Source organism: Bos indicus, chromosome 5 (genome assembly GCF_029378745.1).
Source record: "Bos indicus isolate NIAB-ARS_2022 breed Sahiwal x Tharparkar chromosome 5, NIAB-ARS_B.indTharparkar_mat_pri_1.0, whole genome shotgun sequence".
NCBI lineage: Eukaryota > Metazoa > Chordata > Mammalia > Artiodactyla > Bovidae > Bos > Bos indicus.
In genome coordinates, this window is record NC_091764.1 from 27,609,254 (window position 1) to 27,622,681 (window position 13,428).

Here is a 13,428-nt window from a genome sequence, read left to right on the forward strand (position 1 = left end):
AGAAAATTAATGTCCCCATAATGGCAATTATGGTGGACCTGCGGGAAAAATAGGACAATAATGTTTATGTGTTTATGTGTTTTTAATGTTTATAGGTTTGACGTTATGGCTCTGATTCTGAGGGGAATAGGTGTGTCTGAGATTAGTTCACTGTGAAGGAGGTTACAGGCATAGAGAGTTTCTGCTAACTACCCAAGCTCATAAATGCTTCCAAATGGCTTTTTTCACTTTTATGGGACCAATCCTCAGATCCCCACACACATAAAAGGGGTGAGAGGGATCCACTAGCCCCAGAGGACTCTCAGCTCCAGCTCTCCCCGCTCTGCAGTTGCTGCTCTGCTCTTGCCCAGGACACCATCATGTCTTGCCGCTCCTACAGAGTCAGCTCTGGTCGCTGTGTGGGCAACTTCAGCTCTTGCTCAGCAGTGACACCTCAGAACCTGAACCGCTTCCGGGCCAGCTCTGTCTCCTGCAGGAGTGGGCCCAGCTTCCGGGGTCTTAGCAGCTTTGGCAGTCGGAGCGTCATCAGCTTTGGATCATGCTCACCCCGGATAGCAGCTGTGTGCCCTCGACCCAGCTGCTATGGAGTTGGCTTCGGTGATGGGAGTGGTGCTGGTCTAGGGTTTGGGGTCGGCAGTTGTGTTGGCCTGGGGTTTGGAGCCAGAAGTGGTCTTGGCTATGGCTTCTGCAACCCTGGCTTTGGCTACCGAGTTGGAGGAATTGGAGGGCCAGCAGCCCCATCCATCACAGCAGTGACTGTTAACCAGAGCCTCCTGACCCCGCTCAACCTGGAGATTGACCCCAATGCCCAGAGAGTGAAGAGGGATGAGAAGGAGCAAATCAAGACCCTCAACAACAAATTTGCCTCCTTCATTGACAAGGTACTTGAGACAGCTCAGCCTCTGGGTCTGGGATGATGAGAGCTAAATGCACTGGGGTTACTTTCCCTCAGGAAGAACTGCTCTAGACCCAGGACACAGATCTTGACCCCACATCCTTTGGGATCAACCAAAGGTATGCAGTACGATTTCTGGGTCACTCTGCTGCAGAGCAAGGATGAGCCTGAGGAAGCACTACATGGAGGGAGAGATTGACGGTGGTGGTGGAACATCCAGCCACTGACTAGATGCCTAAAGGGATCTGAACAACCTAGTCATTCAGAAATATCTTCCAAACAGGTTAGAAACACGAACACCTCCGCCAGGTGTTGGCTGGGACAGGTTTAAAAGATTTTGTCCTTTGATATCCTCATGCTCTCTTTGAAGTTTTCATGGTTTCTGAGGATGAGTGGCCACACCTGTTCAGGCTTAAAGAAATGGAGAATGGAGTTGAGTAATTTGTACAAAATTTATACAAAACAAGGAATTCATACCCCTCCCCCTAAGAGGGATATCCAGATTCAGCCAAGTCGCCTAGATTGAGTAGGGAATGATCACTAGTGGTCACTGATCTTCAGGTTGATGAGAGGAACAAAGAGGTGGAACTGACATCCCAGAAGCGGGGATTTATGTCTCCATGAAGTGGGGATTCTCTGATTGTGCCTGAGATTGTAAACTTACCTCTGTGAGCTTCATTTCATGTGAAATGAGGGGTTGGAGTAAATGGTCTCTGCATTCTCCTCCAGCTCTGTAAGTCTCAGCTGATGGAATATTTAGGGTGATGGGTATGACCTACGACCTGAGAGTTCCCACCTCCTAAAGCCACATCCCAGCCCAAATATACTTTACTCTGTTCTTCATTCCCTGCCAGAGATAACTGACATTGGTTTTCAGATGTAGGCCAACTCGGCTCAGGTAGAATCGATTTCTGAATTCCCAGTGAGCTGGCCCTCCCCTCTCTGAGTGTTAAAGGGGAAATGGTTGAAGATTTTGGTTTCAAAGCTTCTGTTTGTAGCTCAGCCTGGTGTGAGGAGGAGTCCCAGACCTGCTCTGCCAGATGCTTCTGAGTTTGAAGGACTGAAAGTCAAACAAAAAAGGGAACAATGGTCACCACGAGGTTGTCACCTCTGACCATATGAGCAACTAGTCCATACATAGGTGATCATATTGAGCACTCAATTGCCATGTCCTTGCCTCTGTGGATTTAGGTGCGGTTCCTGGAACAGCAGAATAAGCTCCTAGAGACAAAGTGGAACTTCCTCCAAGAGCAGAAATGTGCCAAGAGCAACCTGGAGCCCCTCTTCGAGAACTACATCACCAACCTACGCAGGCAGCTGGATGTAGTGAACAGTGATCAGGCCCGGTTGGAGGCTGAGAGGAACCACATGCAGGATGTCCTGGAGGGTTTCAAGAAGAAGTGAGTGGCATCTGGACCATATGGACCAAAGACAGGCATAGGGCTGGTCCCCAGTGCAGCAGCCAAGCTCAGATTGGAGCCCCTGGAAGGATCAGAGTTGAATGCTGGTTTCAATTCCCAGCCTGGAGACAGGAGCAGGGCAGTGATATGTACGGGAGGGTGAGGCCCCTTCGGGTCCTGAGGAATAAAGAGACCTGGGATTGGGCACAGTCTGTCCCTAATCCTGCCTGTGCACATGGGTGAGTTGACCCCAGAAAAAGGAAACCCCTGGTTCTGTAAACAGTGCCCAGGTCCAGCCACAAGCAGGATGCTACTTCCTCTAAGGTCAAGTGCAGTGACCCTAAGGCATTTCCAGCAGAGAACCACAGCCAAGGTTCAGATTTTCAGATCCCACACCCAATTTGAGAAAGTAAAAGGGATTTGGAGAAACCAAAGTCTAAAAGGTCTTAAAGATGGGGCAGAGTGGAGAACATGAGGATGGAAACAGGGAGCCAGGCTCCTGGCTGGGGCAAGAGAGGTCATAAAAGGTGATAACTGGGGAGCTGGGAGTAATCAGCTCTGGGTTCAGGGGGAGAACGCACCCTCTTCATCTTTACCACTCAGGTATGAAGAGGAAGTGGGTCTTCGGGCCAGTGCTGAGAATGAGTTCGTGGCTCTGAAGAAGGTAAGGAGAATAACAGGTACAGGCAGACTTTCCCTCCAGACAGACAAATGTTTTCCACATCCCAGGATGCTGCCCGGGCAGCCCTGTGACTACTCACACACAGTGGACCCCCGAAGGCCACAACTGCTTCCCTTCGAAGTTCTGATTTGGTCTCCAATGACTTAAGGTCTTCATGAGAAGAGAGGTTTGAAGAGATGACATTTTAGGAGTCTTGGATTATCCAGATTCTTCTTGCCTCTAAATAAGCATCGAGAAAGGTCCAGCATCCCTGGGGGTTTGACGTTGCCCAAGGGAGAACAAGAGTCATTAAGCTGTATTTCCACCCCATGACTCTCCCACCTCTCCCACTTGGCCTGCCCCTGTGGAGATTAGTCTGATCTTCCCAGCCATCTCCAGACCCTGCCAAGGTGGGGAGGTTAAACAGTACACAGATAATGAGCATTTTATTCTTCTCTCTTTGATGCAGGATGTGGATACAGCGTTCTTAAGCAAGGCTGATCTAGAGGCCAATGTGGATACCCTAATTCAGGAAATCGACTTCCTGAAAACCCTGTATGAGGCGGTAAGGGCTCATCCCCTCTGAGCCATCCAAGGAGATCATTGTGTGGCCTGGACTCCCTGGGGGATTCATTGGACTAGTGTATTTTCTAATATTTGGTATCATACATCTTTCTTCCCATCAAATCTATATTCTGTAAATGCTGATAAATATACAAGTGGAGAAGGTAAGGGGAGCCTGACTCAGGTCTATGAATCAACTCCTTCTTGGCCAATCTACTGATGGCCAGGAAAGGTTTGGGTCTAGGAATGTCACTTCTATCTCCTGATGAGAAGACTGGAAAACTGACTTGCTGGGACATGTAAGATGTGTTACCTAATTAGTCAAATGAACTAGCTATCTTTTGCTTCATAAGGTCTTTTTGGTCTGGGATAGACCTAATTTCAGAACTGAATGTCTGGCTCTGAGTAGAAAGGCTGAAGAAATCTCCCTTTGAGGCCATTGCCTTGCAGACCAGTTCTCAGCCCTCGCCCATCCCCACTGCCAAGTCTCTTAAGGACCTGGGATACAGGAACTCCTGGATCACCATGTTCTAAAACGTCGTCAGCTCTCAATGATCCACGACTGGCACAGTCACTGTGTGGCTAAACCAAAGAAATGTTTAAGCTTTATCATGGTTCTTACTCCCCTCCACAAATCCTTAGCGCCCCCCGCCCAGTTTTACTAGTCACCTAAACAAGTTAGGGTGTTGAAGGGATGTCTCCTAGTATACAACAAGGGTTTAAAGTCAAGCTGAAATGGTTTGGGGTCACCTCCTCTTCTTTGCCCTCAGTTTGCATGATCTGCTCTGTTGCTTTGCCCTGAAGAAATAAGCAATGCTCTGTCTCCTGACTCTAAGTTCTGGGGACCCTGTGACAAAGCCCCGGCCATTGCTGGGACCCATTGATGGGAGTCAGTCCATCTGTCTCACTTATCTTCCAACACAGGAAATCCAGTTACTACAGTCACACATCTCAGAGACATCAGTCATTGTGAAGATGGACAACAGCCGGGACTTGAATGTTGACGGGATCATCGCCGATATCAAAGCCCAGTATGAAGAGATCGCAAGACGCAGTCGAGCTGATGCGGAGGCCTGGTACCAGACCAAGGTGGGCAGGAGGGTGATGGGGAAGGGGTGCAGGCAGCCCTGGGATGACAAAGATGACAAAGTGGGTTGTGATCTTGACCCAATCTTCGAATCATCCCTTTCTCCCACCAACCCCTAGTACGAGGAGATGCGAGTGACAGCTGGCCAGCACTGTGACAACCTGCGCAACACTCGGGATGAGATGAATGAGCTGAACCGGCTGATCCAGAGGCTGAAGGCAGAGATCGAGCATGCCAAGGCTCAGGTGGGCAAAGGAAAAAGAAAGCCCCATAAGGAACACAGGCAGAGCCCCAAGCTTTGGGGAGCCCAAGGTGGATGACGTGGGGGAGGCAACTGGGACCCAGAAACAGAGGGATGGGAAGAATTAGTCCCAGAAGACTTCCTGGAGAAGGAAAATGTGGAAGGAAAGGAGAGACTCTTAATCTCCGAAAATGTACAAGGAAAGTTCTTGGGCTCACTTAAAGGGGCAGGCAAGCAAAAAGAATGGCTTTATTCTCTGGACCTCCTGGGTCTTAAGAGCAACAGAAATCAGTAAGTGCAAAATCAGTGAGGATGAAAATGGCAGAAAAGCAATGTTCCACTCCCTGGCGACATCAAACTACAGGATGACAAGCCCCTCCATGGGCTCCGTTCCTGGCTTGGCACCAGGCTGTGTCCCCACAGACAGGGGCAGTGTTTCTAGCCCAACCTGAGGATCCCCTAGTTCCTGCCAGAGCCCATCTTCAAACTGCCCTCCCCGCAGCGCTGCAAGCTGGAGGCCGCCGTGGCTGAGGCCGAGCAGCAGGGAGAAGCTGCCCTCAATGATGCCAAATGCAAGCTGGCGGAACTGGAGGGTGCGCTGCAGCAAGCCAAGCAAGATATGGCACGGCAGCTGAAGGAGTACCAGGAGCTCATGAATGTCAAGCTGGCCCTGGACATCGAGATTGCTACCTACAGGCGCCTGCTGGAAGGCGAGGAGATCCGGTGAGTGCTTTCAGTGCAGCAACTGGAGTGAGGTCAGACTTCTAGCTTCTAGAAAGTCTAAGTGGGGGAAGGAACCAGGAACAATTTTTCCTACAAACCTCATTGGATTGCCCTTGGCAGGGGTTTAGAAGATGCCTCTAGTTCTTGTGCCTCTAAGTGCAAGCTTGTAGACAGACTGCATCAAATCATAGAGAGTTCTGCTTGATTGGTTAGCTTGTTTAAAAAAAGAAAAAGAAGACATTCTCTCAAATATTTTGCTTCAATAGTTGTGGAGGGTTTAGGGACATGTGAGTTTTAAAAACTCCCCAGATGCTTATGCAGACATGGGTGAGAACCACTGTCCACACAGCCAAAAAAGCCCTCTCATAGCAGGGAGGTTTTCAGAGAACAACATGGTTGTGAACTGACTTGCTTCTTTCTCTTTTCAGGATCTGTGAAGGTGTTGGACCAGTAGACATAGGTAAGACCCTTCAGTCTCTTCTTCTTCACACATGTCTCTCCTAGAACCCTTCAAATTTCCTTTAAACTCAAGCCCACATTGTGGTCAGGAGCCCATGGCTGGACTGGCCATGACAGCCAGAGGAGCAGGGATCATCTGGCCCTTGGACTGAGAACATCCTTAGCTGACTTAGGTATTAAGACATGCCCAGCGCCTGCCTCCCCAGAGCTAAGCAATCAGTCACCAATTGGGGTTGAGCTAAGTAAAGCTTAATCAGACTAGAGACCTGGGTCATGGAGGTGTGTCCAGTGGAGACTAGAGGGCTAGAGAGCACAGCCATTTAGTGAGTCAGGAGGAACTGAAAACAGGCCCTCTTTAGGGGTGGGCAATGTGGAGATTTCCAAGGGGCAAGATGTAACTGGAAGAAGCCCTGTGGCTTTATTATGGAGGCTACTGGATAATTCAGCTCACCAGCACCCTCACACAACCCAACCAGACTTTGGCCATATATAAATAACAGTGGACTTACCGCTGTATGCCAACACCTGGGGAACTGGCTGAACTCTTCCATTTTAGTCCAAATGTTCCATTTTAGTCACTTTAGTGACTCCACTAAAGTCAAAGTCCATTTGGACTTTAGTGAAGTCACAACCTTTGAGTCACCCAGGCAAAAGGACGGAAAAGTGGGTATTGACTACGTAGATAGTAGGAACCCCTGGGGCCCAGGCCACTTCTGTCTGTCCTCTCCGAGCGTGGAGGGTGAGGCAGCCTCTCTGAGGGTTTCTTCCTTCTGCAGCGGTGAGTAGCTCCCGGGGCGGCCTGGTGTGCGGGCCCGAGTCCCTGTACAGCAGCTCCAGCCTCTGCCGTGGCGGGGTCATCATCTCCGGAAGCGGCAGCAGCAGCAACATCCGGTCCAGCGGCTTCTGCAGCTCCAGCGTGGGCGGGGCCCGGGTCGTGGGCGGTGGGGACCTGCTGGGCGCTGGCTCCCGAGGGGGCTCGGTGCTGGTGGGCGAAGTCTGCGCTCCCAGCGTCCCCTGCCCACTGCCCACCGAGGGTGGCTTCAGCAGCTGCAGTGGCGGCCGTAGCAGCCGCAGTTCCACAGTCCGCTTCGTGTCCACCACCACCTCCCACCGGACCAAGCACTGAGAGCAAGTGCTGGCCAGCCACCGCTCTCAGAAGAACCATCTCCACGCCTTCTGCTTCTGTCCCCAGGGTGCCCTGAGTCAGGCTGGAGGGTGCTCTAGGTACCCCTCCTGCGGGGAAGCCACGGGCTGCTCTGCCTGGTCTCTGTCCTTTGGGGGGATTTTTTACACCCCTTAGATGCTCCATCCACAGGCCCCAAAGGACTGGCTTTCTCCCTGACTCCCAGTTTCCTAACTTTGGGTCACTCCTCACCACCCAGCCCAACAGCCTAAAGAAAGTACAAAAACCAGTATGTTGGGGGAGAAATGGACCAGTTCAATGCCAGAAAGAATGTGCCTGGGCACCATCACCATCCTAACTTTGGATTAACTTCAAGAATGGAGAGCTGGCTGTCCACAGACCAGGGGTCCTCAGCCCACCAGCCTCTGCTTCCCTCTCCTAACTTTCCCTGGCAGAAGGTTCTTTTCTCCTCTTCCTGACCCAGAAGGAGCCACAATCTTCAGTGGCCCAAGGGATCCCTGAGTCCCCAGAGATGGTTCTTCTCCAAGTGGCATCGGTCCTGACTGCTGCTCTTCCTGGGGTGTTGGTTTAACTCCAGCATGCGAGTCCACGAGGTGGATGGGTACTGGTGGAGAGGCGGGCCCTGCAACACTCCATGCCCCTGCTGGTGTTGTGAGGGAAGTCCAGCCTTCCACTGCAAGAGGGTTTATGTCTGCAAGCTCCAAGGAGGCCTGGGCTGGGGTGGGTGCCTGTTTGTACTACTCTTTGTGTTGCTGGAATTTCAATAAACTTGCAAGCTAACATGTCTAGGACTCTGGCCTCTCTTTACCAGTCATGCTGGGGGTGGGGGATCTTGCCTCCTAGATTCCACTAGCTCAATCCCTTGGGGACTTGCTAAGGGCAGAGACTGGTGTCCTGGGACAGAGGATGTACTAAGAAAAGAGCCCTCAGGCCCCTCCCTGGAGGGGCACATAGTTCAGCAAGGGAGATGAGACATACAGCAAAAGCTCTGAAAAAGAATGCCAAGCAGCCCACTTCTCTCCATGTGTTGCCCTCCACCCTCCTTCCACCAAGGCAAACCCTTCCATTTGTTTCCCAGGTCCCACCCACCCCCAGTTCCTCTGGGATCATTGTAGGGGCCAAGAGACCCAGCCATGTGGTTAGAGGGTTGAAACTTTCAATCCACCCTCCCTGACCTCCAGGAAGGGGAGCGGGGTTGGAGGTTGAATCAATCAATCATGATTTATGTAATGAAGCCTCCATAAAAACTCCAAAAGGACTAGGGGTTCCAAGAGTTTCCAGGTTGGTGAATATGTGGAGATATGGAGGGGGGGTGTGCCTGGTGAGACCATGGAAGCCCCCAGCCCCTTTCCCCACACCTTGCCCTATACATCTCTCCCATCTGACCTTGAGTTTTATCTTTCCGTAATAAACTGGCAATCTATTACGTAAAATGTTTCTCTGAGCTCTGTGAGCCACTCTAGCAAAGTAATCAAACCCAAGGAGAGGTTTTGAAACTTTCAATCTATAACCAGTTGATCAGAAGTCTGGATGATAACCTGGGTTTGCAACTAGCATCTAAAGCAGAGTTGGGGTGGGCAGTCTTGTAGGACTGAACCCTTGACCTGTGGAATCTGATGCTGTCTCCAGGTCGACAGTGTCAGAATTGAGTTGAATTGTAGGACACCCAGCTGCTCACTGGTACAAGAAACCCCATGTGCCTGTGTGTGTGTGCACACACACACGCACACACATTGGAACTGTGACCAGAACTCTTAGTGTGTGTCTTGTGCAACAGCAGAGGATCCCACACCATAGTAAGTCCCCACACTAGGTTTAATGACTATTCTCATCATCATTAAATTCTTAATAGTTTTAACAAGGGGTTCTGCATTTTTATTTTACATTAAGCCCCATAAACTGTAGAGCCAGTCCTACCTGAATAGCTATATTTCTACTAAGGGAATTGAATGTGCGGTTTAAAATCTTCCTACAAAGAAAACTTCAGGCCCAAATACCTTCACTGGTGCATTTTGCCAAACATTTAAGGAAAAATTCAGAGTCTTCCAGAAAACATAAGAGGAGGGAAATTTTCCCAACTCCTTTCATGAGACCAGCATTACCCTAATACCAAAACCAGCCAAAGACGTAATAAGAAAAAAAAAAACCTACAAATCAATACATGTTATGAAACTTAATGTAAAAAATAAAATATTAGTAAATTGAATACAGCAACAAAGAAAAGGATAACGCATCATGACAAGTAGAGTTTATCCTAGGAATGCAAGGCAGGTTCAACTTTCAAAAACCTAATGTAATTAATGTAATTTATGATATCAACAGACTGAAAAGGGGGGCTTCCCTGGTGCTCTAGTGATTAGGGATCCATCTGCAAGTGCAGGGGACGCGGCTTCAATCCTTGGCCCAGGAACCAGGACCCCACATGCCACAGGGCAGCTAAGCCCGTGCGCTGCAACTCCTGAAGCCCGCACACTAGAGACCATGCTCCGCAACGAGAAGCCACCGAAACGAGAAGCCCACACTCCGCTACCAGACAGCAGCCACGCTCGCCACAACTAGAGAAAGCCCACACAGCAACAAAGATCCAGTGCAGCAAGAAAAAAACCCACACAGACTGAAAAGGAAGAATCATGATTACCTAACAGACACACAAAAGGATGTGACAAAATTCAACATCTGGTCGCAATTAAAAAAAAAAAAAAACTCACAGCAAACTAGGAATAGATGAGAACTTCAGTAATTTAAATAGCATCTACTAAATTCATCAACAAAGTAACATCCCATAGCTAACAACCTACTTAATGGTGAAAGTCTGAATGATGTCTTCCCTAAGACTGGGAAAAGATAAGGGTATCTGCTCACATCATGTTTAGTCAGTATGACACAAGCTGGCCTAGCCGATGAACTAAGGCAAGAAGAAGAAATAAAAGTCATATAAAAAAAAGGCGGGGGAGTCAAATGGGTTGGGTAGGAAGAAATAAAACTCTTTCTATTTTTGGAAGACATTATTTTCTGCGTAGAGAATCCCAAGGAATTTCTCTTTTTAAAAAACCTGCTAGAACTAATAAGTGAGTTTAGTAAGATTAAGGGATGTGAGGCCAATATACAAAAACTAATTGCATTTCTAAATTCTAGCAAAAACAGTTAGAAATTAAACATTTTAAGTATCACTTATAATAGCACCCAAACAGAGAAATACCTAAGCATAAGGCTTTAAAAATGATCAATATGCTAAAAACTACAAAACAATAATGAAAGAAATCAGAGAAGACAAGTAAATGGAGATATATACTATGTTCCTGAATCATAAGACTCAATATTGTTAAGACATTGATTCTCCCACAAAGATGACACAAGGTTCAATGAAACTTGTGAACTCTGGTTTGTGCAAACCCCAGTTCAGATCCCAGGTTTTCTACTTAATAGCTGTGTGGCCAAAAGTAATAACAGGCAAGAATGATACTTAATATAGATTGAATTGAGCAGGATTTCTAGTGTGTTTTGTGTTTTAACTTACTTGATTCTTTCAACAATCCTATGCAGTAGTCACCTTAATAACTGCACTTTAGACAAATGACAAAATCAAGGCCCAGTGGTCAAAGCAAAGGCATTCTGAGTGCAGAACCCACACTCATCACCACCACGCTGTTCGATCTGTCATTTATTCTGTCTCTTGCCTCATCTATAAAATAGGAAAATAGCTTCTATATCAAAAAGTTGTTCTGGAGATTACACACAATGGCATAACCACAGTGCTTAGCCATAGCCTGGTACACAGTGGTGCACAATAAACGGTTGCTATTGTTTTGATGGTGATGGTGATGGTGGTGGCAGGTCTACTTCTACTGCTAATGGAGAAGAGCTGTGTTCAGCAGCTCAGTCATCCCATTACCAAACACGGGTGGATGCCCAAGGGTCAGCAGGCTGTTGCCAGTGTTTGCACGCAAAGCCCTCAGCCCTGAACTGCAGGCAGGCAGGCAGGCAGCTCCCCAGCCTTTCCTGCTCCTGCAACCTGGACTGGGCCTCTGCCTGGCTACCTGTGGGGTGTTGCTGCCCTCTGCTGGCCACCAACTTCCCCGGGGCCTTTTCAAAGCATTTCCAGGGCAGGGTATTATGGAGAGAGAGAAGGAAGTCTTTTTTTTCTCCTTTTGTTATTAATTTCCTTACGCTTATTTTTTAAATTAAAGTATGGTTGGTTTGCAAAATCATCTTGGTTTCAGATATGCTGCTGCTGCTGCTGCTAAGTCACTTCAGTCGTGTCCGACTCTGTGAGACCGCATAGATAGCAGCCCACAAGGCTCCTCTGTCCCTGGGATTCTCCAGGCAAGAATACTGGAGTGGGTTGCCATTTCCTTCTCCAATGGTTTCAGGTATACAGCACAGCAACTTGTTTATGTGTGTACACACACACACACACACATATATATATATATATATGCATATATATGGCTTCCCCAGTAGCTCAGTTGGTAAAGAATCTGCCTGCAATACAGGAGACCCAGATTCAATTCCTGGGTCAGGAAAATCCTCTGGAGAAGGGAATGGAAACCCACTCCAGTATTCTTGCCTGAAGAATTCCACAGACAGAAGAGCCTGGTAGGCTACAAGTCTATGGGGTTGCAGAGTCAGACAAACTAAGCGCGCATGCGCACGCGCACACACACACACACACACACACACACACACACACACACACCACACAATATAGAGAGATAGATAGACAGATTCTTTTTCAGAGTCTTTTCCCTTAGCAATTCAGTTCATTTCAGTCAGTCAGTCATGTCTAACTCTTTGCAACCCCATGGGCTGAAGCACATCAGGCTTCTCTATCCATCACCAACTCCCAGAGCTTGCTCAAACTCATGCTCATCAAGTCAGTGATGCCATCTATCTCATCCTCTGTCATCCTCTTCTCCTCCTGCCTTCAATCCTTCCCAGCATCAGGGTCTTTTCCAATGAGTCAGTTTTTCACACCAGGTGGACAAAGTATTGGAGCTTCAGCTTTAGCATCAGTCCTTCCACTAGATATTCAGGATTGATTTCCTTTAGAACTGATTGGTTTGATCTCCTTGCAGTTCAAGGGACTCTCAAGAGTCTGTCTTCTCCAACACCAAAGTTCAAAAGCATCAATTCTTCAGTGCTCAGCTTTCTTTATAGTCCAACTCTCACATCCATACATGATTACTGGGAAAACCATAGCTTTGACTATACCGAACTTCATCAGCAAAGTAATGTCTCTGCTTTTTAATATGCTGTCTAGGTTGGTCATAGCTTTTCTTCCAAGGAGCAAGCGTCTTTTAACTTCATGGCTGCAGTCACCATCTGCAGTGATTTTGGAGCCCAAGAAAATAAAGTCTGTCATTGTTTCCATTGTTTCCCCATCTAAATGTTGAGTGTAGTTCCCTGTGTTATCAGAGGGGAGTCTTTTAAAAACAAATTTTTTTCCTCCAAAATTGTGTTTAGGACACAAACACTGCAACTCTGAATGGCAACTTTAAGGAAAGGAACCCACCCCCCATTCACCAGCCCACCACAGCGTCGCTTTCACCATGCTGCGTCTCTGTCCGTCTTGGTTCTCAGAGATGCTCAGAAAACCACAACCCCGAAGCAGAAAAGAGCCATGGAGGCTTCTGAGTTCCATGCTTTTCATACCAACTATGTTCCTTGGGGCTCAAGGGCCAGCGCTTCCCGTCTGCGGCATTTTCTGCCAAGCACAAAATATTCAAAGTATCCAAAACATCTATTCATTTGCACATTGACTCAGCCCACAAATATTTATTGGGCACTTACTATATTCCCAACACTGTTCTACGTGCTTGGGAACCATCAATGAACAAAAAGACTGAAAATCCCTGCTTCCATAGAGTTTATTTTGGAGTGAGAGGAAACTGACAATAACCAAGAAATAGACTAAACAAGTCAATTACAGTATTTTACAAGGTGTTAAGTGCTACAGAAAAAAGAAATTAGAGCCAGATAAGCTGGGTGGAGAATGCTCTAGAGGGAAAGGCAGGCTGCCGTTTTTAAAAGAAATGCCAGAGAAACCTCTTTGAGAGGCTGTATCTGAGCAAAGACCCGCAAGGCAGGTGGCAACAGGGCAAGCCATGTGGCAGAGGGAAGAGCATTCAGGGAAGAAGGGCCAGTCAAAGGCTCTGGGTCAGGAGTAGGCAGTGTGTGTGTGTGAGGAGCAGAGGGAGGCCAGAGTGGGTGCCCAGAACAAGGGGATGAGTTGAGAACTGTAATAACAAGGACAG

At 48.1% G+C, this 13,428-nt stretch overlaps 1 protein-coding gene across 1 annotated transcript; it reads left to right on the plus strand.

Moving 5' to 3' along the window:
* Window positions 1-359: 359 nt before the first annotated feature.
* On the plus strand, window positions 360-7,855 carry KRT84 (keratin 84). The gene is made up of 9 exons (XM_019960514.2): window positions 360-881; window positions 2,087-2,295; window positions 2,899-2,959; window positions 3,426-3,521; window positions 4,445-4,609; window positions 4,727-4,852; window positions 5,351-5,571; window positions 6,000-6,031; window positions 6,807-7,855. Exons 1-9 carry the CDS (start codon window positions 360-362, stop codon window positions 7,154-7,156), a joined length of 1,782 nt encoding a protein of 593 aa, XP_019816073.1. The 3' UTR covers window positions 7,157-7,855.
* The last annotated feature ends 5,573 nt before the right edge of the window (window positions 7,856-13,428 follow it).